The sequence below is a fragment of the Dermacentor andersoni genome, chromosome 1, assembly GCF_023375885.2.
Source record: "Dermacentor andersoni chromosome 1, qqDerAnde1_hic_scaffold, whole genome shotgun sequence".
NCBI classification, from domain to species: Eukaryota; Metazoa; Arthropoda; class Arachnida; order Ixodida; family Ixodidae; genus Dermacentor; species Dermacentor andersoni.
In genome coordinates this window covers 160000093-160024082 of record NC_092814.1, presented here as the reverse complement: position 1 = coordinate 160024082, position 23990 = coordinate 160000093, and the positions used below count along the sequence as shown (strand labels likewise).

The window sequence follows — 23990 nt, the reverse complement described above, 5'->3', positions numbered from 1 at the left end:
TGCCACAACCTTGATCCTGCCCCTACATATATATATATATATATATATATATATATATATATACATAGGAGCTGTGAACGCCTTGCGTGCTTTTCCTGTGGACTAGTGCTGCGCTATGCGGGGGGATGAATCTTTGAATGCCACTGTAACACCTTGATGACTTTTCCATGTCTGTGGCTTTTTCTGCGCAATTCTGTTCACATATTTTGCAACATTAGAGGCTAATAATACTTGTCACAGGGCATGCGCTGGCTCTACGGTACCCAGTATATGTACCGTAGCTAGAAAAATCTTTGCAGACCCAATTATGCAGCGAAAAAATAATTTTTCTTCTCAGCCTGAGCACGCCGCCAGAAAGCAAGTGACGCAGGCTACGTGCGTGAGTTCGAGGAAAGCAAGGCATTGAAGTAGTTTTACGTCGCCAGGGCTGTGCTACAAGAATTTTTTTTTTTGCTGATGCCCTTGTCCCAAAACATTTGCTCGAGACTCTAGACATTTACAGCGTTGTGTAACAAGTTTTTTTTTTATTTACATGTACCTTACAGGCATTAGAGAAGGCATAGTGTAAGGGGGGAAATACGGTAACATATTAGTATGGAGTCGGGAAAAAAATAAACATCAGCATAATGAAAGGAGTACGCACAGAACATGGAAAATTAATACATTAGCAAATACAATATGTAGAGCAATAACAACAAATGGTAAACAACAACATAATAGCATAGTAACATTGTAAACGTTTTGCATGTTATACAGTAGTAAGTATTGTAAAAAAATTGGGACCACTGAAATTTTTTAACTTGTAGAAAAAATGCAGGAAAATTACAAAAGGCATGACGTGTTTAGACGGTTGAAACGGCATATTGATCGGTTAGCAGATTGCGAAATGCAGTGTGTTTACATTGGCAAGCAATGGTATCTGGTAGAGCGTTCCATAAACGGACCGCACGGGGCAAAGCTGAAAAATTAAAAGCGTGTGTGTTGCCATAAATTCGGGTGTAGCTGAACTGATTGTTCAGTCGTTGTGATGTCGAGGATGCTTTTTTCAGGTTTGATAAGGTTAGGCCAACTGTGTGAACAAATCTACGAAATAATAATAGAAGGGAAATATCACGGCGAGTAGTTAGTGGTTGCAACGAAAGATCGATTTTTATTTGGGTTACACTTGACTGGTTACTATAATTTTTTGAAATGAAACGGCTCGCTCTATTCTGGATGCTCTCCAGGAGTTCGACGAGGTAATTTTGATGAGGACACCATATACAAGAGGCCTACTCAATTTGTGGCCGTACAATAGTTACGTAAGCTAGTTTTCGTAGTGGTGAAGGCGCACTTCTTAAGTTGCGGCGCAGAAATCCTAATGATCTGGAGGCGTTAGCTGAAATGGAGGTGATGTGTTTAGTCCACAAAAGATTGTGTGTAAGGATGATGATGATGATGAAAAACGTTTATTTGCTCTATTTTTCAGTGATTTTTGCGGCTTCAGATGGAGTCTTCCATCTTCTCTCCAGGGTCGGTTCCCCTAGTCCAGGGCTCCGCTGAGGGTAGCTGCCCTGCGTGCACGCCTTACTAGTCCTTGTTGGACTTTCAGGATGTCGCTGGATAGCATCCTCTCCCACTGTTCCGCACTCGGGTTTCTTATTATGGCTAGCCCATCTATTTTCTAGCAAGCCCATGTGGTATGGTGTAGGGTTGGTTTGTCTCCACACCATGGGCACTTGCTCTCGTACTGCGTGGGGTAGATCTTGCTTAGAAGGAGCACTCCTAAGTACTTATATTCTGTGGTGTGGTCAACTATGTTAGAATCCAGACGATAAGAAAAGTGAGAGTTAACAGTCTTTTCGAGAAAAGGAAACTACTTTGCACTTTGACACGTTTAGGGACATGAGCCACGTAGCACACCAATCACTGATATGTGCAAGATCATTTTGGAGTGCCGCGTGGTCAGAGGGACAGTTAATCGAACGGTATACAATGCAGTCGTAAGCAAATAATCGTACAGAAGATTATATATTGTTCGGTAAGTCGTTAATGTAAATTAAAAAGAGAAGAGGTCCAAGTACACTACCTTGAGGTACACCAGAGGTGACGTCAGAGAGGCCAGAGGGAAAGTTAGCAACTACAGTGAACTGTTCACGATTAGTAAGAAAATTACGAATCCATGATAGGGTTAGTGAGTCGAGTTTAATTGCCGAGAGCTTCGATATCAGGCGACTATGAGCTACACGATCGAATGCTTTCGAGAAATCCAAAAAGATGCAGTCAATTTGTTTATTACTGTTCATATCAAAGTGTAAGTCTGACGTGAATTCTAGTAGTTGGGTATGAGCAGAAGGGCAGAAAGTATGAGCAGAAGGGCAGAAAAAGCATTGTGAATGTTGGAATACAACAGCAAAAACCGCTTAAACAAATCATGAAGCTCTACAGGGCACGACACCGCACATAAACAGTAGTTACTGCTCCTAACATACGCCGCATTATTCAGGTAACTGACCTGTAACAAGCACCAGCGTGAGCGTGCCATACCCGGTGCGCTGTCGTGCCCAAAGTGCGCTGTTGATGGCTGACATATAAGGCTTCCGCACGCTGAGTCGAGGGTAGTCGTCGCACGCCCGGGTTGCCAGTCGGTGTAGCAAGCTTCGTCCAGAACCTGCCTCCAGCGCTGTGATGCAGACAGTGGTGGTGATAGCTTGACACCAAAGTTCTGGCTTGGGTGAACAAGCCAAGAAAAGACCGCCCAGGTGATAGCGCCCTGTAACAAGAACCAGCGTGAGCGTGCCATTCCCGGTGCGCTGACGTGCCCAAAGTGCGCTGTTGATGGCTGGCATTTAAGGCTTCCGCACGCTGAGTCGAGGGTAGTCGTCGCACGCCCGGGTTGCCAGTCGGTGTAGCAAGCTTCGTCCAGAACCGGCCTCCAGCGCTGTGATGCAGACAGTGGTGGTGATAGCTTGACACCAAAGTTCTGGCTTGGGTGAACAAGCCAAGAAAAGACCGCCCAGGTGATAGCGCCCTGTAACAAGAACCAGCGTGAGGGTGCCATTCCCGGTGCACTGTCGTGCCCAAAGTGCGCTGTTGATGGCTGGCATTTAAGGCTTCCGCACGCTGAGTCGAGGGTAGTCGTCGCACGCCCGGGTTGCCAGTCGGCGTAGCAAGCTTCGTCCAGAACCGGCCTCCAGCGCTGTGATGCAGACAGTGGTGGTGATAGCTTGACACCAAAGTCCTGGCTTGGGTGAACAAGCCAAGAAAAAACCGCCCAGGTGATAGCGCCCTGTAACAAGAACCAGCGTGAGCGTGCCATTCCCGGTGCGCTGTTGCGTTTGGTATCTATGCCGGTTTATTTTCTTTTTCAGCCATGCCGAAACGTTTATTATTCCTTTCTGCTTTATTGCTTCGCTTTAACTACAATTTTTTAAAAGCGGGCTCTTTAGTAGGGAAATTTGCCATTTTATCAAAAAAACACACAAGAAACGCGATATCATGGCCCGACTGTGATCAAAGTGCGAAATCTACGGAGAACTTTCTGGTGTCTATTTAGGCCAATGGGACAGCATTATAGTGCCGAGTACGCCAATAAAGAGTATAGTTCACGTTTAAAAGCTGCAAAATCAGCACTGACACTTTTGTTCGCACTTTCTGAACTGGGCGTTTCAACTGCGCATTGAACCCTCTTCCCGAAAAAAAGTGATCAGGGTGCGGAAGCAGCCTGCCTTCACGCTGTTATGTCTTTCTAACTGTTAATACTCAAATCTATGTCATGGTCCCAGCTGTCGAAAGCTGCCATTCAAACTTGGCAATCCCGTTGGCAGGCCCTCATTATCTGCGGTCGTTTCGCTAAAGCTAGCTCTGTTTGAAAAATCACGAAAAGGCTGTTAAAATAAATCCGCAATGTTCGAACGCCCTAGTGGTATCAGCTAGAGAAACTGAGAGCGAGCTCCAATGACTTACCCGCCTCCTCCCGTCGCACAACACTAACCACCCTACAAGCAGCAATATGTCCTTTTTTATTAGCGTATACACAATAATTCAAAAGCAGTGTTGTTCTCTTGAAGGCATACGTATCGTCCGGAAAAATGGCTGGAAGTTACCAGGCAGATGAATAAAGACGTAAAATACAGTTGTTACAAACACACATGTTGGCTTCACATGTATGGCTCGTGAGGAGTAGCCGGACTTGCGTCACAACGAATCTGTGTCCTCGCGTTCAAGGTGCGCCTTCCTGAAATCACAGCAAAAAAAAAAAAACATTTTTGTTTCAGGCACTTTAGTGACAGTGAAAGGTCAACTGCTACACCAGCCTTTGAAGCATATTTCATCCGCTTACATTCGTGCTTACAGCCCGCCGTTACCGCTTAAGCTTAGGTTGGTATCAACGAGATCGCGGCAAAATCTCAAGTGTTAACACCAATATAACTCTCATGGGATAGCCACGGGAAAGCTTTAGGAGTATTAGAATAGGTACTCGAAACGTCCACAGGAGAGACGACACTTCGGCGTAATCGGGATGCTATTTTCACCGGTTAAATCGATTCGCGCGCTCACGAGACCACCAGGGTGATTTGTTCCACACAACGTGGATGAACGCAGCAGCTGATTGAAATGTTAGTAAACCCTCTCCACAAGCTGCGATATTATGTACAGAGTATCATATTGAAATAAACAAAAATGATTTTAGCGATGCTGATACAAATGTGCGCGCACGACATTGGTCTTGTGGTAATCACGCTGTAGTAAAACGGTGACATGGTCAAATAAACTCTATCGGCATAAATAGTGTAACGTGGTGAGCGAACAGCAAGGAAGAGAAATGCTTCATTTTATGGCCATATTTAATACTAGAAATTTCGAAGGGTTTTAATTGTCACTGTGGTGTTATTAAGCTACACGCCTGTATTTTCTCACCGCGTTTCTCGCGTTTTTATGTGCATAATGCGAAGAGCTTCATTTTTGTCATATGAAGTTGCTTCTGCCATTAAAGGACAGAATTGCCCCGTAAAGTGACCGTCACCGCCCACGGAACACCGGCCTGGCTGTAGCGACGACGAAATGCCCATCTTATTGGAGTTAATCTGCCAGCACAATTTGTGAACCCAAGAAATGAGCAAGGTTTGCGAACATCTCTCGTTACCGAAAAGGCCAAGATGCAGATATCTGCGTGAAAGGTTTTAACTCGGGTTCGTTCCAAAGTGTTAAATAATCACTTCCGCTTACGTTTGCGCCGTGCTACAGAAATTCGGGGGCACGATGAAAGAGAAGAGCTGAGTATGATTACCATTGACGTCTGCTTTCTGGCCGATAACTAGGAGTGTGCGAATACAGGAAACTTTCGAATAACAAATCCAATAATATTCTATTCGATTCAGTCTTCGAATCGGAGAGTCACTATTCATAAATGCGAATATCTTTCGAGTACTTTTCGAATATTTCAGAACGTCAACTGCGCCCAAATAAACACGCAATTGAAGCAAAAGTACGGTAACTTATCACCCTGCGGGCACGGTGTAGACATAAAACATGAGAACCTGCGTAGTGCAGAAGGCTATGTCACTTAGGTAGCCAATACTTTACAGGCTGTACAGCGATCATTCGCACTCTCTGAAGAGTGTGAATTGTGCTTTTAATTAACAAAGCTTCATTCGATATTCCATTCGATTCGCTTCTGGCACTATTTGATTCATATTCTATTGAATCTCAAAAATCCCTATCCGCACACCGCTACCGATAACGCACCCGCGGATTGAAACTGCATCACCCATCGTGTAGCCCACTGATAGCTCAACGAAATTTTAAGCCGTGCCCGCCTCATCGCCTCAGCATTGAGCCGATGAAGTTTCTTCCTCTTTGTTGAGATGTAAATCCACTTCACAGTAGGGTATTAGACAGCCCCTTGACGTAACTCTGGAAGCGAAATATCTGTGCTCGAGGCCATAGCAATACCTTAGTATTGCGGAAGGTCAAGAAACTCGAAGAAACGTCTGGCACTGCTGGCTGACTAGTTGGAGAATGTTCAAGTCTACTGTAACCGATACAACTTTCTTTGCGATGCCGTAACTTTCCGAACGTCATCGAACTTACTATTCGATACAACGCACATCACGCACTAGTATTAGATTTCATATTTACCAAAAAAATCATCACCGATTAAATCATTACCGAAGGATAGGAAAATAGAAATATCTTGTCTCAGTACATGAACAGATGTGAGCCTCCCAGCTTGAAGCGAGTTTTAACGTAAAAAGTAAGAACGCGCAATACATATACGCATCGGTAAAGGCTGACGCAAACTCGCGGCTGTCAGGCTGTCGACGCTCGCATGAGAGTGTGTGTGCATCATGTGACCGCATCAGAAGTATACTTACCAGTCGTTCCAGATTTCAATAAGGTGTAGACAAGGTTCAGGGTGGGATGACCACCACGTAGTGGGTGCACATATTGCACCCGTCATTAAAAGGGTGCGAAATCGAATTCGCCATATATCAGATCGCGTGTTTTTTTTATTCTCTTCTTGCCGACAACGTCATAGATGTGAGAAAATATTCGCTCGTGTGCGAGAAAATACTCTAGTTATAGACGGCTTCTGTCCTGCTGCCTTGTGTTTGGCTAGCGGCGGCCGGATGGAGTGTATTCTGCTGGCTGCCAGCTGCAGTGGGGTGAGCCTAATTTAAATGAATATATTACGTTGAAAAAAAGGACATGCAACGTTGCATCTTAATTTAAGAACGCGTAGCCTTCCTTTCAATGATGGGCCCGCTGCTGTCATTAGTACTAAGAAAATTTTGCATTGTGGTAAAGCTCCCTGTCAAATTTCAAAAATATTTTATTTCTGTCCCGTTATAATTTTTTCCTTCACTTTTTGAACCACTCTTGTCGGCATTTGTGTCCAATATGACTAGATGGAAGGCTTTGGTACCGAACTCTTCGTATTAAGTCATTTGTTAGTAACAACCATACAGAGATCACAGACAATGAAGCCAAGGAAAGCACAGGGGAAGTTAACTATGTTGGGGTTTTTTTGTTCTTTTTTAACTGAGATGTATAAACAGTAAAAAAAAGAAAATTACAGTGGACTACTGTACAACTTGCCACCTGTGCGAGTCGAACTCTCAACCTCCGCATGACTTTTGCGGTGCTCAACCAATTGAGTTACGGTGGCGGCTGCCACCCAGTCTCGGGTGGTATTTGTGCATGTATGCTAGGCGTAGCCGTGGCAGCGTTAGCGTCACTCATGGCCATGACGGAGGATGTGGACCAGACCAAATCGAAACCCTGCCCACTGCGCGTCGGCTAGAAGCAGAGCCTGCTGGCTGCGCAACGGGTTCGAAGCGGAATTTCATTTTGTGAGAAAAAAAGTGCAACACAGAACGACGTCGATATACCGGCGGGCTCCCTTCGCGAATTATCGTGGGGTGGTTCCAAAGCATGAGGCGGCCATAGTTCCAGCGGTTGCGCGAAACAAGTGTGCGCTCCGAGAGCGCTGGCTAAAACTTACGCGGAAGCACATTTGGCTATCACTCAAAGGAGTCCTACCGCTCCTCGTGGTCTGTGTGCAGGGGCGTCGGGGGACAGACGTTCACCCGCGGCACATGCGGCTCAGCGTACTGCCGGCTCAGCTCGCGAACGAGTGCCGGCCGGGGCACCACTGGATACGGCAGAGACACGTCCAGCAGAGGCAGCGTCTCACGAGGGCACCGGTCATCCAAGTCGGCGCCTTCAGCGACGCTGCGACCTCCCTCACCTTCTTCGTCCTTCTCTCCTGCATGGACCACGATGATGACGTTCTCGCTGCGCCACCGTTTTGGCTAAGGTTTCCGTAAACAGAAATTGATAATTTTGCACTATGCTTCAGCCGTTCTACCCGGCATATGGGGCACTATAACGTGAAACTATTCCAAACTTTTCTATTCCAATTCTGCAATCAGCCCTCCGCGATTGGTCAAAAGCTTCATTGACCCTCGCCCACTTCGCCTGTCTGTCACGCGACGTCAGGAAAACCGCGACAGCTCCACATCTGATATGACGTGTACACACTGATTACGCATGATTAAACCAAACAAAAGAAAACCATTCTTTCTGATTCAACGTCTTTTCGCCATTAGTCCTCTGCTATTGGTCAGCAGTTCTCGGGCTGCGTCCACTTCGCCTATCGCGCGAAGTCACAAAACCCGAAAACTCATTGCGTTAAAGTGATGTGAATGCGTTAAAAATGCATTAATATGGCGAACAAAACTGAATTTCTTTCTGAATAGGTGGAAACTGCCCCGTTCCGAAAGGAATAGAAGATCTGCTGGCGGAGCGTCCAACGTGATACAAGTCTCGAGTGTGGAACGATTGTTTGTGATCACATTTCAATGCTTCCTTACTTTTCGCACTATCGATGTTATGGTAAAGATTATGAGTGCTGTACCGTTTTCACCGTCGATGGGTGGCCGGGGTGCCTGCCAAACTGCGATTACGCATATTTTTTTTCCCGGTCACCTTTATTCACTGGAAATTTTTAGGTGAAAATAAAGTTCTTTTTTGATTGATTGATTGATTGATTGATTGATTGGCATGCGAAAGAAAACGGATGTCAGGTACAACACGCGAAGATTATCGTTGAGTGATATATACTGCAGTCTAGTGTTTCATTCTTGTGGCTGCTGCCACAAGCTGGTTCTCTTTCCGGCTCTTGTAGTGTGTCATTAACGACATGAAAGATAGTGTGTATTTTCGCAGAGTGATGTGTCCTCCGAATGTTGCACGAAACAAAAAAACATTTATTTATTTGTTTTCTATATGCAGTGTCCTGTGAATAAATGTAAAATAAACGTTGATATCAAATGACAGCATAACTACACATTTTCCCTGTAATTGCGCAAAGCAAGTAAATAAATATTGAAAAAACAACTTGTGCGACACTTCTGGCGTTTGCTTGAGACTGACTACTTAATAAATTTCATTAGATCCCATTTTGTTTATGAAAAATGTAAGATTGAATTATTCTAGATTAGTTCCCACAGAATTGAAATTCCTTAAGCGCGTCTAACAGTTACGATAATACAAATTGAAGCTAAAAATGATTGCTTATCAAGGAAAAATTTACCTACCGAAAGGTGCCATTATGATTAATTGCTCGGCACAAAGAAAGATTCTATTGGAATATGCCTGTGGCCGCTTCGCCAAAGAACACGCGTCAGCGCGCCCGGAAGCCGTAATCGGAAGTGAAACCGAACGTAGCCTTCCCCACGCGGCTTTCGTAAATGCGATATCATGACTGCTGCGCATGCGCACACTATCCACACCTAACACCAAAAGCCCCATTAGCATTAGTATTAGCGTTCCACGTCCCTTCTAGCTCTATGGGAGTGCCTACGAATACAGGCAAAGCGCCTCAAGCGGCCAGTCGCGCGGCAATTTTGCGTGTATTTGCGGGCTTCTTTCACGCTCGGAAAAGCACTTTTATGTAGCACGTATTGAGCAACAGAAAGCTGTATCCGGAGTTTTTCATGTCGCTGTACAAATGTCTCATCAACACGTTTCATCTGATTATAACAATTGAGAAATCGACTAATTATTTAGGACTAATTATCTAATTAGGCGAAATGAAAAAAATAACATGAGTATCTCCAAGCGACGGCAAACAAAATTGCCTGGACCCTGTCCAGCTACGTGGCATTTGCATATTTTTAATGTTTGTCTTAAGTTACGTGCGACACCCTGTATAAAGGTGGACAGAGAGGCAATGGAATTTAAGAACTTAACTTATGCAATTTTCGCACCTGGATCAGTGCACACTGTAGAAGGTCCATGGCAGCTTCATATATTTATGAAGTAGTGTAGGCATTATGTAGCACAATGTATCGTTGGAATAATTTATTTTCGGGATTATCACTTTCCACTTTTGTTTGTATCGTGTATTTAGCGATGCAATATGTTCTGCTGTGGATGATAAATATCACGCAGAAAATGTCGATTTTCTTTCACTTCGCGTATTGTCGCATCAGATAATTTAAATGTGTAGAGGTTATGGACAGGTAAAATTTCAGCCTGTTCAAAGAACACACCCGTGTGGGCATCATACTGAAAGTTAAAAAGCATTCTGATACATTACTTCTGCATCGGGCGCAGTTTTCGCAAGTTCATAAAAGTTGTGGAGCCCCATACCGGAAAAGGATAAGAATGGCGTGAATAAAGAAGGGACTTATAAAATAAAAGCTTTACTTGAAATGGCAACACTATTTTACATCTGTATGTCATACCAAGAATGCGTGATAACTGATTCAGCACACTGTCTATAGGTTCGTGCCAAAGCATATTGTATGAAAACGAAATTCCCAGAATTTGTATATGATTGACCAGCTCTATTTCAGTAGTGCCATACGTGAAATGCAAGTTATCATTCATTCGCAAATTTTTTGGTGTAAATAATACCGTCCTTCCTTTTACTTGGGTTTATGCTTAAATTATTAGTGTTTTAGTTTCGCAAGAAACTGGTTCATTCTTTCCTGGAATGTTATACTGTCTTAAGCCGAAACAAATATGCTGATGTGATCGGCATATAGAACGTATGCAGAATTGGGATAAACATGAATTAGATTATTTATGTAGGCCATAAAAAAAAGAGGCCCGAGGATGCTTCCCTCTGGAACGCATTAGAAGTATACTTCAAGTCCGAGCGCTTTCTGTCGATCTCGACTACGGGTTAGTAATGTTTTGGATAACATGTCATTAGGTCTAGTAGATGACCACGAATTCCATATCATTGTAATTGAAACAATGTAGAATGCTAAATATTATCGAAAGCTTTGCTAAAGTCTACACACATACCACTACAGAATCAAAGAACATGGAAGATGAATTTGGATCAAAAAGAAATTGAATAAACTCACTAGACATCACGTCATCTGTACCATTCACCAAGTAGTCGCTAAATGTATGTACAAGTGCTACTCCTGATATTTTGCTCCCGTTGATTGTAAGATTTCCCACACTTTGCCGTGATACATTTCGGTTTAGAAATAAATTCAGTCTGTTCCACAGGACGTCAATCTTATCTGCGGTGGCTTCTATATTTATGTGAATATAGTGCAATCTACGTTTTTTTAATTTTCTTATTTAGTCGATTTCTGTACATCTTGTAATCTTTCAGAATGTGTGCTTATCATGAACGTCTAATAGAGCTCATTGTTATATCTAGTTTTGCTTAGGAGATCAGGGGTCATCCATGGCTAACGGGTTCTTTTACTCAAGTAGACTTGTTTTTCTGGGAACTGATAATTCATGGGCAGTTGCTCTCAGCGCGAAAGGCATGCAGAAACGTCGTTAATAATTACGAGCATTTGCCAGCATCTAGTTACGACCATTCATTATTTGCCATACGACTATTTCACCTCAGAACACATTTTGCCCTGGGGCTATATATTCGGTCATTATTTAGCACACTAAGAACAACCAGCTGCCCCTATTTTCTTCCTCCACTTCCAGCAAAGTTATCTGCTATTTCGTACAAATGTGTAAGTTCGCCCAGATAAAATATTTCTCGTGGAACTATCAAATGATGGCGAACCTGTTTTCTCCCTCCCAATGCCCGTCAAGATGAGAAAGTTAAGTGACATGCTTACCGGTCTCTTTTCTCTTCTTGGAGTCCTGCGAGTCTCCATGGCGTAGTTTCTCGACGGACTTCAAGAGAGGCTTTGGCGTTCTGTTACGAAGAATGAATACACATGCTACTCAGTGAGAGTAAGACTTGCCCGCAGTTGATGTCGTGTCGAACTTAACAACTTGTGGACATGCGTAGCGTGCGGCTAATATAAGATCATCAAATGAGGCTGAATAATACCGGAAAAATACGAATATCGAGAGCTTCACACAGAAAGAAAAATAACCTATGCAAGGGGTGGATATACGCTGGCACTGCTTCATTTGCCCGCTGGCGAGACAACTCAGTCGAAAATACTCAGCCATGCCCTACAGCCTTGACTTTTTTTATGAATTCTACTTCAGAATGCATTTTCCTGTTGATATGACTTCGTTAGCAAGCGAATCTGTGGAGTAGCTATATTTCTTACCCGATAACTAGGAGGTACCTAATACAGCTCCCTCCTAGTTATCTAAGCTTTCTGAGTACTGCTTATATCTGCTATTCAGAAGAAAATATTTTGTATGTTGGCAAGGTGAATCTCGTCATGTTTTCGTCACCACAGTAGTGTGCACCGGTGCCCACCTCCCGCTCTATAGGACATGGCACGTAATATTAAGCCACATCAGTAGAAGAAGGAATAAATGTTTGCGCGATAGCCGTGAAGCACAGATAAAACATTTAGGATGATGTATAAGTTGACTATCTTTCTGCTCTAGTCACTCGAAACTACGCACACTTATTCGTTTGTGGATGAGCTAGAACAGACAATTGTTTTAATCTGGAATCACAACAGTTCGTCGTCGTCCCGGAACCAGTTTCCGCGATTTGATCTCTCCATGCAGGATAACTGGTAGTCGCTAAGTCTATCCCCGTGTGAACTGCGGAATAAGTTAAATTTTCGGGACCTGAACAGGTGACGCTTGTTACCGTTCTCCCTGCAGAACGAATCTGCTCATTGTTGTAGAACAGGTGGAAGTTGTTCGTGCACTATCCTCCATGCCTTTAACGTGTATTATTTTTTGTAATGCCTCATGATATCACTCTAATGTTCCGCGACCTTTGGGAATTTACAGCCGTAACCTCTTATGGCAGCGCTGCAGATCTACGACACGGGCAGCACCACCTTTCCTCATAATTATTCCAGCGAGAACTGTTGCAGCGCAACGACGTGATGTCCTGGGAGCCAAATAATGACCGAGATATTGCCACTCCCAAGGCTCACTTTATATCGTTCTCAGGCTAAAAGAGACACGGAAGTAAACTGTGGCATACAGAGAGTCGATGAACTGGAGATGACATCTGCTGAATGTTAAGGCTGTGGGGTAATTGGCATTGTCATGTTTTCGGTAAAAGACACAGACTTAGACACCTTTAGTAAAATGAAGCGCGGTTGTTCGCCGCGCAGCTTTCAGTAGTCATTGTCTATGTTACTCTTACAGAGTTAGCTATTTGGTGTTTTAGACGTAACCCAATGCAGCGTCGTCATCATGTCGTCATCGTCGTCATTGTGTCATCGTTTTCATGCCGTCGTAAAAGCACGTAAGGTTGCGAAACGTGTTACGCGTGGCCTTACCCCATGTCTTTCGCGTCGTACACCATACACTTCTCGCAATTCATCCCTCGAAAAGCATCAACCATGGCGTTTGCTTTCCGGGCATCACTGCGTCAACGTGTCAGTGTGCATTCTGCTTGCATTCTGGCTTATATTGTGAACGGTGTAGGCCATAAACATAAGCATTGCACGAAATTAAAGTTCAGACCGATACAATGCATAAACAGGCATTGCATAAGACTAAACGTCGCATAGACCACAATGAAGAGAACTGTGCGCATCACATTTAGTGTTACAGTGCTCATTCAATCAACAGCTTCACAAGATCTTCTCTTCACACAGATTCCAACCTATCCAACACGTGCGTTGAATCTGCATAATTATTTCCCTATATTTTTGTATTCGACTATGTTTAAAAGTTGCACTATTTGAACATTTCTAAAATAAAGCACTTGGAGAGAAGATCTGCGTCGCCTTATCGCACTAAAGTATTGCAGATATGTTACATCAATTTAATGTCCCATAGCAACGCTGGGACTATGGGAGACTCCATAGGGGAGGGCTCCAGATTCATTTTGAATATCTGGATTTCTTTAACCTCCGCGTAAAACCTAAGTACACGAGCGTTTTTGCATTTTTCCCCCATCAGAATGTGGCTGGCACTTCCGGGAACCGAACCTGCGACCTCGTGCACAGCAGTAAAACGCCGCAGCCACTGTGCAGCCACGGCGGATGCAGTGAAGACAAGTCTTAATCGCTACGATCCGCGTGGTATTTACCGAAAGCCGTTTGTTTAAGATACTGAATATCCAGAAGCTTATTACCTCAGTGATCCTGAAGAAAGGGCCAACCACGTTGGAGAGATGGCTGTGCATCTATGCTGGGCCGAAATAGATGTTTTGGGCAAAAGGTAAAATCTTAACCTCACCTTGGGGAGGTCTGTTTCTTCCGTTCTGCTTGGGGAGTCCGGTTTCCAGATGGTGCACCCAAGCCGTGCCCGTCCACTAGCGGCTCTTCGTCGGAATTCTGCAGGTTGTACTGCACCTTTCGGCCACGTGCCTCTGCGTTCACAATGTACGATCTCTTTACAAAGAAGATTCAAGGCGCATATCCAACCAGAATATCACTGCACGTAAGGGAGTGCGGAATTATTGACCGGCGAGCAGAGTGAGCCAAGAACTGCCCCGAGACATTATTTCTTACGATTTTATTCGTAGCGCCTTTCTTAGCACGAGAAATTGGGCTTTGAGCATTGATACATACGTACTAAAACACATTGCGACTACCTTGTTTGCTCGCTCATTCCTAGGCCTGCAAATTTAAGTGGAACTTCCCTGTCTGTATTATGATAAACTCACTGAGCTGATACCTATACATAGAAGATGTAAGACATTATTTGAGAGCTGATAATATTCATACTACGTAATAGCGACAGACTGGCAGACGCTTTTTTTTATTCACCCTGAAATGAATTTTCTTAATGCATAAATAACTGGCAGTGGTATCGCAATCCCACGGAAACATGTTGTAGGAAGCATTCCGCATTGCGTGAAGTATTGGCAATGCTATGCGGGGACAAAATTCCCTTGTTTTAGCTAGAGCCTCTCTCTGCAAAGCATTTACCATCGCGCAATGTTAAGCACCTACGAAAGAGATTCTTGATGCCTGCTGAGGCTTTTTTTACTTATTTTAGATAATATGTTGCACTGCTCTGCACAACATTGAGGAAGAGAAGAATGAGCTTGGAACTGAAGAAGACGACGCTTCAGTGACTGGCCTGCTGTGAATTGTATACATACTGTAAAAATTATGCGGATCCCACGCACCGTGGGAATCGCTTTAAGTGAAGCTTTCTGTGCTGTTTGCTTTGACTGACGATGATTAGTGGTAATGTTCACGGCTAAAGCTTAATTTCTTCAACGTTTAGTCCAGCACAAGAGTGGTGAGTTGATATTAAACGTTATCTTGCGTGCAACACTGCTGTTTGTCTGCATAGAAACAGGACGCACAGGGGGAGGTGTTTGCTTGAGGCGTTATTGTGCTCCATGCTTCATAACACCTGAGAGGGTTGAGCATATTCATTGCTTCAAGTGGCACATCGCATCGTGGCAGAAGTATTAAACTGAAATTGAATTCTAGAGCTGTACGTACCAAAACCACAATCATATTATGAGGCACGCCAGAGTGGCGGACTCCGGATTAATTCTGACACCATGGTGCTCTTTAACGTGTCCCTAAATGTAAGTGCACGAGCGTTTTTTATTTCGCCCCCATCGAAATACGGCTGCCGTGGTTGGAATAAAAACCGCGACCTCGAGAGATGACATTGCCGCAGAGCTACCGCGGTGGGCAAAGAAGCGTTGATTTGACGTGTGACCGCTGCCGTAGTGCCACCTATACCTCACGGTGCGCTTTAATGCGGATCTGCTTCTGCACGTCCTGCGTAAGTTGTCAGCTTGACAAATTTGCATGGTGCTTATTTTTCAGAAATAGCACAAACGTACCGTACCGTGCATTGAACTTAAATTTATCCCATTAGCCAGAAACTGCCATCGTGTCTATAATTGTAGCATTTTCTTGCCTTCTCACGTCGCGTGTTTCTTCCCCCCTCACCCCTTGTTTGGGAACTGAGAGCAAGGAGTGGCAAAACTCTTATTCACTTGTTTCGCGAATGCTTTGGTTCTACCAAAGGACTCTGGTTCTATCTATTTTCTGCCTCCTCTCCCCCTCTGCTTTCTATCATACTACCTAGCTTCTCTCTGGACTTATGATGAGAAGCCAACAAAGACACCAAGGAAAGCATAGGGGGAATTACTTGTACTTACTAAGTGAATTACATAAAATGATAAATTAATGGCAATGAATACGTATGAACAAACAACTTGCCGCAGGTGGGGAACGATCCCCCGTCTTCGCATTACGCATCCCCACCTTGCGGCAAGTTGTTTTTTTATCCACTTTCATTGCCATTAATTTATCATTTTCTGTAATTGAATTAGTAAGTACAAGTAATTTCCTCTATGTTTTCCTTGGTGTCTTTGTTTGTTGGCTTCTCATGGTATGATGAATAAAAATCGGGCCCCTCGATTAACCCTCTTTCTTCTCTCTGGACTTGCACGTTAGTCGAAATGTAATCGCTGCAATTTCTGCAATGGTTTCTCAGAAACCATTCAGGCACCCTAGTATACACACGCTCTGAACCACCCTACGACGTGGTGTGCCAGACAGCAGCAGCAGCAGCAGTGGGAAAGTCGAAGGAAGAGGCCAAAAAAGCTTCGCTTTAATGCATTTTCCGCCTTGCTTCTTCCCTCCGTAACATTTATGGTGGAGGCGCGGGGCACTCCTGTGCACGATGGAGCTCCGGAGCGGACAAAGCCTGGCCACTAACATGACGACAGATGGAGCCGGTGCAGGGAAAGCCTCCATGCCGATAAGAGGCCGCTACCACGATGCCGACAGCCATCTTGTCCCAACCCAACGACCCATGAATGTTTTCCGGGACGGACAATATTGACGTCGACGACTGGCTCCAAATGTACGACCGCGTCAGCGCCCATAACAGGTGGCGCCAGACCATTATGCTGGCAAACAGAATTTTCTACCTGAAAGGCACGGCACAGGTCTAGTTTCGAAACCACGAGGAAGAACTGACGAGCTGGAATCAATGCAAGCAAATGCTCTACGAGTTTTTCGGCAGGCCTTTTGGCGGCAGCAAGCTACGCAAAGGAACTTGGGTCCCGCGTCCAGATGTGGGAAATACATCCAGGACGTTCTCGCTTTTTGCCGCTAGGTTGACGAGCGGATGTCAGAAGAAGACAAAGTGAACCACGTACTGAAGGGCATAGCGGATAATCTTCTTGTGTATAAGAACTTTCCCACCATCGCCGACATCATTAATGAATGCCGACGCTCCGTAGAAGCGAAAAGCCGTCGCATCGCACACCAGCTCACGCGTCTTCCAAATACGGCTGCTACTTCATCGTGGGATACCCGCCGTGGTTGCTCAGTGGCTATGGTGTTGGGCGGCTGAGCACGAGGTCGCGGGATCGAATCCCGGCCATGGCGGCCGCATTTCGATGGGGGCGAAATGCGAAAACACCCGTGTACTTAGATTTAGATGCACGTTAAAGATCCCCAGGTGGTTGAAATTTCCGGAGTCCCCCATTACGGCGTGCCTCATAATCAGAAAGTGGTTTTGGCACGTAAAACCCCATAATTTTTTTCATCGTGCGAAGACCTTCATTCTGTGCATCAGCCGCCAACGGCCTTGAGCCTCGTTAGTATCGTTCGCCGAAAGATCGAAGCCGCGGCACTAGTTGGCTTCCAGGCCTATTCTAACGATTCTCGACTGACGATTTCCCTTATGGAGGCTCTCGTGCGCGAACAGTTGGCGTACCTTGGAATTCAATCTGGCTGTCCTTTAAATCGTCGGACACCTATGCCTTTAGCGTACGACCCCTTCTTGGCGACGCCAGTACTCCTCTCGACCTTTTCGCAAGCGGAATGGCGAACATCCGATGACCGGCCTCCTTGGTCAAGTACCAACGTGTTGGCCACATTTCACGTCACTGCCGCACTTTCTAAGACTAACATTTGCAGACTGATATTTGTCATACAACTCTGTTCAGGCGTCCTCATCTACACGGCAGAGTCGTTCGCCCTCACCATGACTTCCCCTGCCCGCTCGCCCACTATTCACCGTTCTCCGTCCCCGATGTATTGGCTCTCTACGGGAAAGTGACGGGTGCAGCTCCGAGGGTGTGATGCTGCTACAACGACCCGAACTGCAATTGTCCTACTGACCTTACCGATGAATACGAATTTACTTGATGTGTACGTGGATAGTGTCCCTTTACTTCTCTGATTAATACCGCCGTGAATATCTCTGTAATGAGCGATCAGCTTCGTAGGCGGCTCACTAAAGCCCTCACCCCTGCGGTGCCCTGTGTTTTACTAGTCGACGACGGAAGAAAATTGGCCACAATAGGCATGTGTGCCGCCGGCGTTGGTGTCACTGGCCGTCAGACATCTGTTTTGCTTACTGCTCTTTAAGAATGTCCCCATGAAGTTGTTCTATGCCTTGATTTTCTATCCCCTCACTCCGCACTTATCGACTCCCCCGCTGCGCTTGTTCAAATCGATTTACCTTCTCCTGACCCTCCCGAGGAAGTTCCCAGCAGAGTGTGCTCCGCCGAGCACATTCGACTCAACCCACAAGCCATCACCTGCCTTCTCCTTTCTCTCGCTGACGTCCTCCTAGCCTATCACGGTACTTTTCCGCACACCGTCATCACTATGGCCAACTGCTTCATCATACTTAAAACTGTTTAAGCGCAGAATCTACAAAAACCAAGAAGGGACACGAACGGGGCAGGCGCTAACCAACGCTTACTCCGAACCAACGCTTTACTCCATCAGCATTCCTGTCGTCAACGTCAAAATTGGTGACCACGTCCTACCGCAAGGCATAGCCTTAGGTACGGTGTCCTCCTCCCAAGACTACCAATTACCAGTCCCATTTGTCGACGCTAGTACTAAGCCGTTAATTTATAATGTTTGTGGAGTCGTTCAGTTCGCGACACAAAGTGCTGCGGCCACAGCGCGTGCTTCAAATACTTACGCTTGGTAATCCATCGCGGAATCACATCATAAGAAACCAACAAAGACACGAAGGACTGCATAGGGGAAATTACTTGTACTTATTATTTGAATTAAAGAAATTAAAAATAAATACAAATTAAAATGTATCGAAAAACCGGCCGCAGGTGGGGCACGAACGCACGTCTTCGCAATACGCGTGCAATGCTGTTACCAATTAACTTGAATTTTCATTAATTTATCATTTGTTTAATTCAAATAATAAGCACAAGTAATTTCTCCTATGTTGTCCTTCGTGTCTTTAACTGTTGGCTGCTTATGATATGGCCCATATGAATCGGGCCCTCGGTATCCTTTCTACTTGTTCATCGCGGAATCACGCAGCAGTTGCGTATTCTGAAATGTACCGCACGGCGAAGCGGCTGCATTAAATTCTTTGCCGACTTTACGCGGTTTAATTTATAAGCGTGGGATTCTTAAATTTGGCTGTATACATGCGCATCGGCCGTTTTGATTTATAGCTTGGGTTCTTATACCTTTACTGACAATTTACATTTAAAATATTGGTTGATAGAAAAAAGGACGCACGATATCACTTATGGAATGTTTCAGATACGAATGGTACAATAAGACAAAAGTTCCGATCTGACATATATGACTACCCCGTGGATATATTACGTGCACAGTAACACTCCAAACAGTGTACTATTTCACGGTACAAGCATATGTCATTTTCGTGAGTGTGTGTGCGGCAGCACGTCGAGGCGGTGCACACTCATGGAGCTTCAGATGCATTGACATTGGACAACAGTCGCAAATGCTTCCGGTGGCTGTCTGCTACAGGTGTGCGAGCACTACATAGCAGCGCATTTTTTTTTCTTCATTCTTCTTTAGGAGCCAGTCATCCGCCCTAAAGGAAAACACCTTAGAAGACAGCGCAAGATTACTGCAGCCTCACTTACCGCTGGATGGAGTGTCCGAACTGCTCGGCTTCTTGGTGGGACTGTCTGAACCGCGTTCGCGATCGGCGGCCGCTGAGAGCAAAGCAGCTGCCTTCAGCTTGGCGGGGAAAGTGGACGTCATGCGGCGAGCCGTGTTCCACTTGTTCAGTATCTCGGCTGTTCGCTCGATATTCGACTCAACCTTCGGTACCACAACTGTGCGAAAACAAACACATCTCATTTAAGATTACGATGAGAGTGCGAGAAAAGGGGAAAAAGAATAATTATAAGACTGGAAACGTGACATGAGTAAATGCAGTGTTTTTTTTTATGAAACGACGATAAACGATGAACATATATCTTTATTATACTGATCATAGGTACTCACTTGGAAACAATAATAATAAAAATAATAATAATAATAATAATAATAATAATAATAATAAATTGAGGAACAGGTCGGCAAAACATACGAATAGATCTAAAAGGACTGCATAAAGTTGGAAAGAGATTAAGATAAAGTTCTGGTGTGAGTTCATGTGCAAATCTAGCAAGTCATAGGTGTACAGAAGTCAGTGCAACATATGTCGGATAAATATGACGAAGTTCTGAAAAAGCTGTCAGATCACGACAGTGAAATCACAGGAATTAAAAATCGCATGGAGCATGTAGAGAATTCTGCGGCACGAAGCGAAGTTGCAGAAATAACAGAACAAATAAATGATTTAGAACAATATGGAAGAAGGCTCAATCAAGAAATCCAAGGAGTCCCCTATGAAGCGAAAGAGGATATTCAGTCTAAGGTAAACAATATCGCTGGGCACCTTGGTTTGGCCCCGCTGACTGATGATGTGGAAGCTATTCAAACGCTTGCCCATCAAAGGTGATCGAACGCCACCGATCATAGTGCGATTTCTCTCGCGTAAAACAAAGGCAAAGTGGCAAGAAAAGGCGAAGCAATTAAGAGACACTGAAGCAGACGTGCGTTTCTATGACAACTTGACACCTCGTAATAAGCATTTGCTCTCGCTGGCACGTACCACCGCTAAGGAGAGGGGCTATGAATTCACCTGGTAGAGAGACGGAAATATTGTGGTTCGAATAGAGTAAGCGGGGAAGCAGCATTGCATATCAGAAATGAATGTGACCTTAAAAAAATTAAGCGCAGAGCCCCCTCATCAGATAGCTTTCTCCCTGTAACGAATGAAAACACAGGCAGAAACTAGATTTTCGAGCAATGCATAAGAATCGTCCCTATGTTTCTAATGCAAAAAAAAAATATGGAGAAAGAACGTAACCCGCATACCTATGTATACCAGTGTTGAACAATTTAGAAAAACTGTAGCATATCCTTTTCGTGAACAGAGCAAGAAATTCTCGATATTCTGTCTGAATACAATAAGTTTAATTAACAAAGCTGGTGATATATGTGTTTATCTCAGCACCTTAGAGTACAAGGTTGATGTTCTGTCGTTTACAGAGGCGTGGTTCACGGATCGCCACGACGCTCTATCATTAGATGGCTATTCCAACGTATCACTTTGCAGATAAAATCACAAAGGAGGAGGTATCTCACTTTACTTTCGTAATGATATATGATATACTTTTCTTGAAGCGTTCTCTACTGTACACGTTGTCTATGAAGTTTTGGTTGTTAAATCAAATGGTATAATTGTAGTTTAAATTTACAGGCCTCCCTCCGGAAAGATCAGCAACTTTTTGTCGTATTGAGGGAATACACTCCAGTGCATTGCTAACACTAACAACTCGCTTGTTGCACTCTGTGATTTTAACATTGGCATGAAATCAGGTAGTGTGGCATCTAGACACCTATCTGATATTTTGTCAAGTTATAATTGTGAGAATGTAATTACGGCACCGACAAGAATAACTGAGAATAGTGAAACTAGTATTGACTTGTGTTTCACGGATTTTCAATGCTCTGATGTTATTTCGGTGTACTAGCTTCTGATCTCAGTGACCATCTTCCATTTTTTCTTATCCTGCCTATTCATAAACATGAGGTAAATAATTCAACACAACATTCTTGTTACAGAAAATATAATGAGAAAACATTCAGCCATTTTTACGAATTAGCCCTTCATTTGGACTGGTCTGAAGTATAGAAGGAAACAAACCCCAGCCTTTGTTACGATATATTCCTGAAAAAAAAAAATTGCGATATACGAAATTGCTTTCCCACTGACTCGTCGTATGAAACACAAAAGGTCGAGAAAGCCCTGGATAAACATGAAACTATACAAAAGAATTGTTCACAAAAACAACCTTTTCGCCAAGTTTTTACAAAGTATAGATTTAAACTTACTTCATACTTTCAAAATAACGAGAAGCAAACTAAGTTCTCACTTGAAGAAAGCTAAGCAATAATATTATACCAAGATGTTTTTTGGCAAACCTGCCCTGGCGCAATTATGGAAAGTTTTCAATAAATTGCCTTCGAAAGCCAATCTATCAATACCAAACGAGATCAAGATCGACGGAACGGTCTATAGCGGTGCCTCTTTGTCAAATAAATGTAAAGATTACTTTCTAACTGTATGTGCTAATAACAATGTCACCTCTACCGGTCGAAACCCTACTCACTATCTGCTTAATTGTTCGGTAAGTTCACTCTATACAGTACTTGTCACAACTAAAGAATGATTCTTCTACTGGAACTGACGATATTAAAGCGGAAGCAGTGAAAACTATAACTAATGTAGTTGCACACGTCCTGGTGCACATGTGTAACCTAATGTTAGAAAAAGGGATATTTTCGCAGCAGTTAAAACGGCAAGGGTGTGTGTCATTCACAAAGGCGGGAGTAATGATGACCTTAATAATTACCGCCTAATCTCAGTTTTATCTGTTTTTTCAAAAATTGCAGAAAATGTTATCAAGAGCCGATTAACATGTTACCTCACTAAAACATCAACAATAATAATTGATCAGTATGGTTTCCAGAAAGGAAAATGCACTGAAATGGCACTTATCAAAATAAAAGACAAAATTATTAGTAATATTGAAAATAAGTTTATTACACTTGGATTATTCCTAGACTTCAAGAAAGTGCTCGATTCTATTAAACATGAAATATTATTACGTAAATTGCCGTTTTATGGAATAAGAGGTATTTCGCTGGAGGTTATTAATAGCTATTTATCGTCAAGAACACAGTGCACAGTTGTAAACGGTGTTCCACCTGCTTATGGCACAATATGTACAGATGTCCCACAGCGCTCCATTTTGGGGCCCTTACTTTTTCCTACTTTATATTAATGAGATTATCAATGTACCTAGTTCAGCTGATATAATTCTGTACGCAGAGGACACTAACATATTTTTCTCCGGTAATAATTTCATGAACACTATAGCAAATGCAAACAAATATTTGTCTGAACTATCATTATGGATAAATGCCAATGAGCTTCAGCTAAATGGGAAAAAAATTATAGTGTTCAAACCTAAAAATAAAATTCTAACCTTCGAGCCTGTGCTCAGTTTCAGAGGGTAAAACATTGAACGAGTGAGGTCTACTCGTTGTCTTGGTGTGGTCTTCAGTGAGCAGTTAACCTGGACTGAGCATAATAATTACTTGCGTTCCAAAATATCAGCTCAGTCGGAATAATGGATAAATTAAGGCTTCTTCTACCAACCTGGCTTTAAAAAAAAACAACTATATTTTAGCCTTATCCAGTCACTTCTCCATTACTTCTTATTTGTATGGGGTAGAACAACATCTACAAACCTAAACTCGTTATTTCATACAAAAAAAAAGGAATTAGAGCAATCGTTAATCTTCCCTACACTTCGAGCACACGAGAAGACTGGCGACCACTGGGCCTTCTTAGCATCTATAAGTTAATAACACTTCGACAGGCAATAGAGGCTCATTGCTTGATCCACAGCAAACCTAACCTTAGCTTTTGTTCAGTTGCACGGCCTGATGCTGTTTATGAACTCCGATATGTCTCTCTCAGAACTCCTGATGTTAGAACTAACTATGGGCTTCAGACTCTCGAACATACCATTACAACTTTCTTGAATGACAACAAAGATATCGAAACGCTAATATACGAGTTCCCAAGTAAAATACTTTACAAAACAAGAGTTATGGATCTATTATTCAGGTCATAAAACACAACTTCGACCTACTGTAGTCTTAACGTGGCAGATTATTTACAACATCGCTAGATAAAAGCGGTTGACTTATTTATTGATATTGTGTGCTCTTTTTCTTGTTTCTTTTCACAGCTGTAATTTCAGAAATTACTTTGTCGAA

The 23990-nt window shown here is 43.6% G+C and overlaps 1 protein-coding gene across 1 annotated transcript in view; it reads right to left on the bottom strand.

Annotated features, from left to right (window-relative positions):
* Nucleotides 1–3980: 3980 nt before the first annotated feature.
* LOC126547145 (transmembrane channel-like protein 1) overlaps nucleotides 3981–23990 on the bottom strand; it is an 82552-nt gene continuing 62542 nt past the window's right edge. Inside the window, exons 19-23 of the mRNA XM_055063017.2 lie at nucleotides 19730–19924; nucleotides 14098–14230; nucleotides 11598–11677; nucleotides 7525–7750; nucleotides 3981–4216 (exon numbers count right to left, since the gene is read on the bottom strand). Of these exons, the coding sequence (XP_054918992.2) occupies nucleotides 4177–4216; nucleotides 7525–7750; nucleotides 11598–11677; nucleotides 14098–14230; nucleotides 19730–19924 (674 nt within the window). The 3' untranslated portion in view covers nucleotides 3981–4176. The remainder of the gene's footprint in view (nucleotides 4217–7524; nucleotides 7751–11597; nucleotides 11678–14097; nucleotides 14231–19729; nucleotides 19925–23990) is intronic.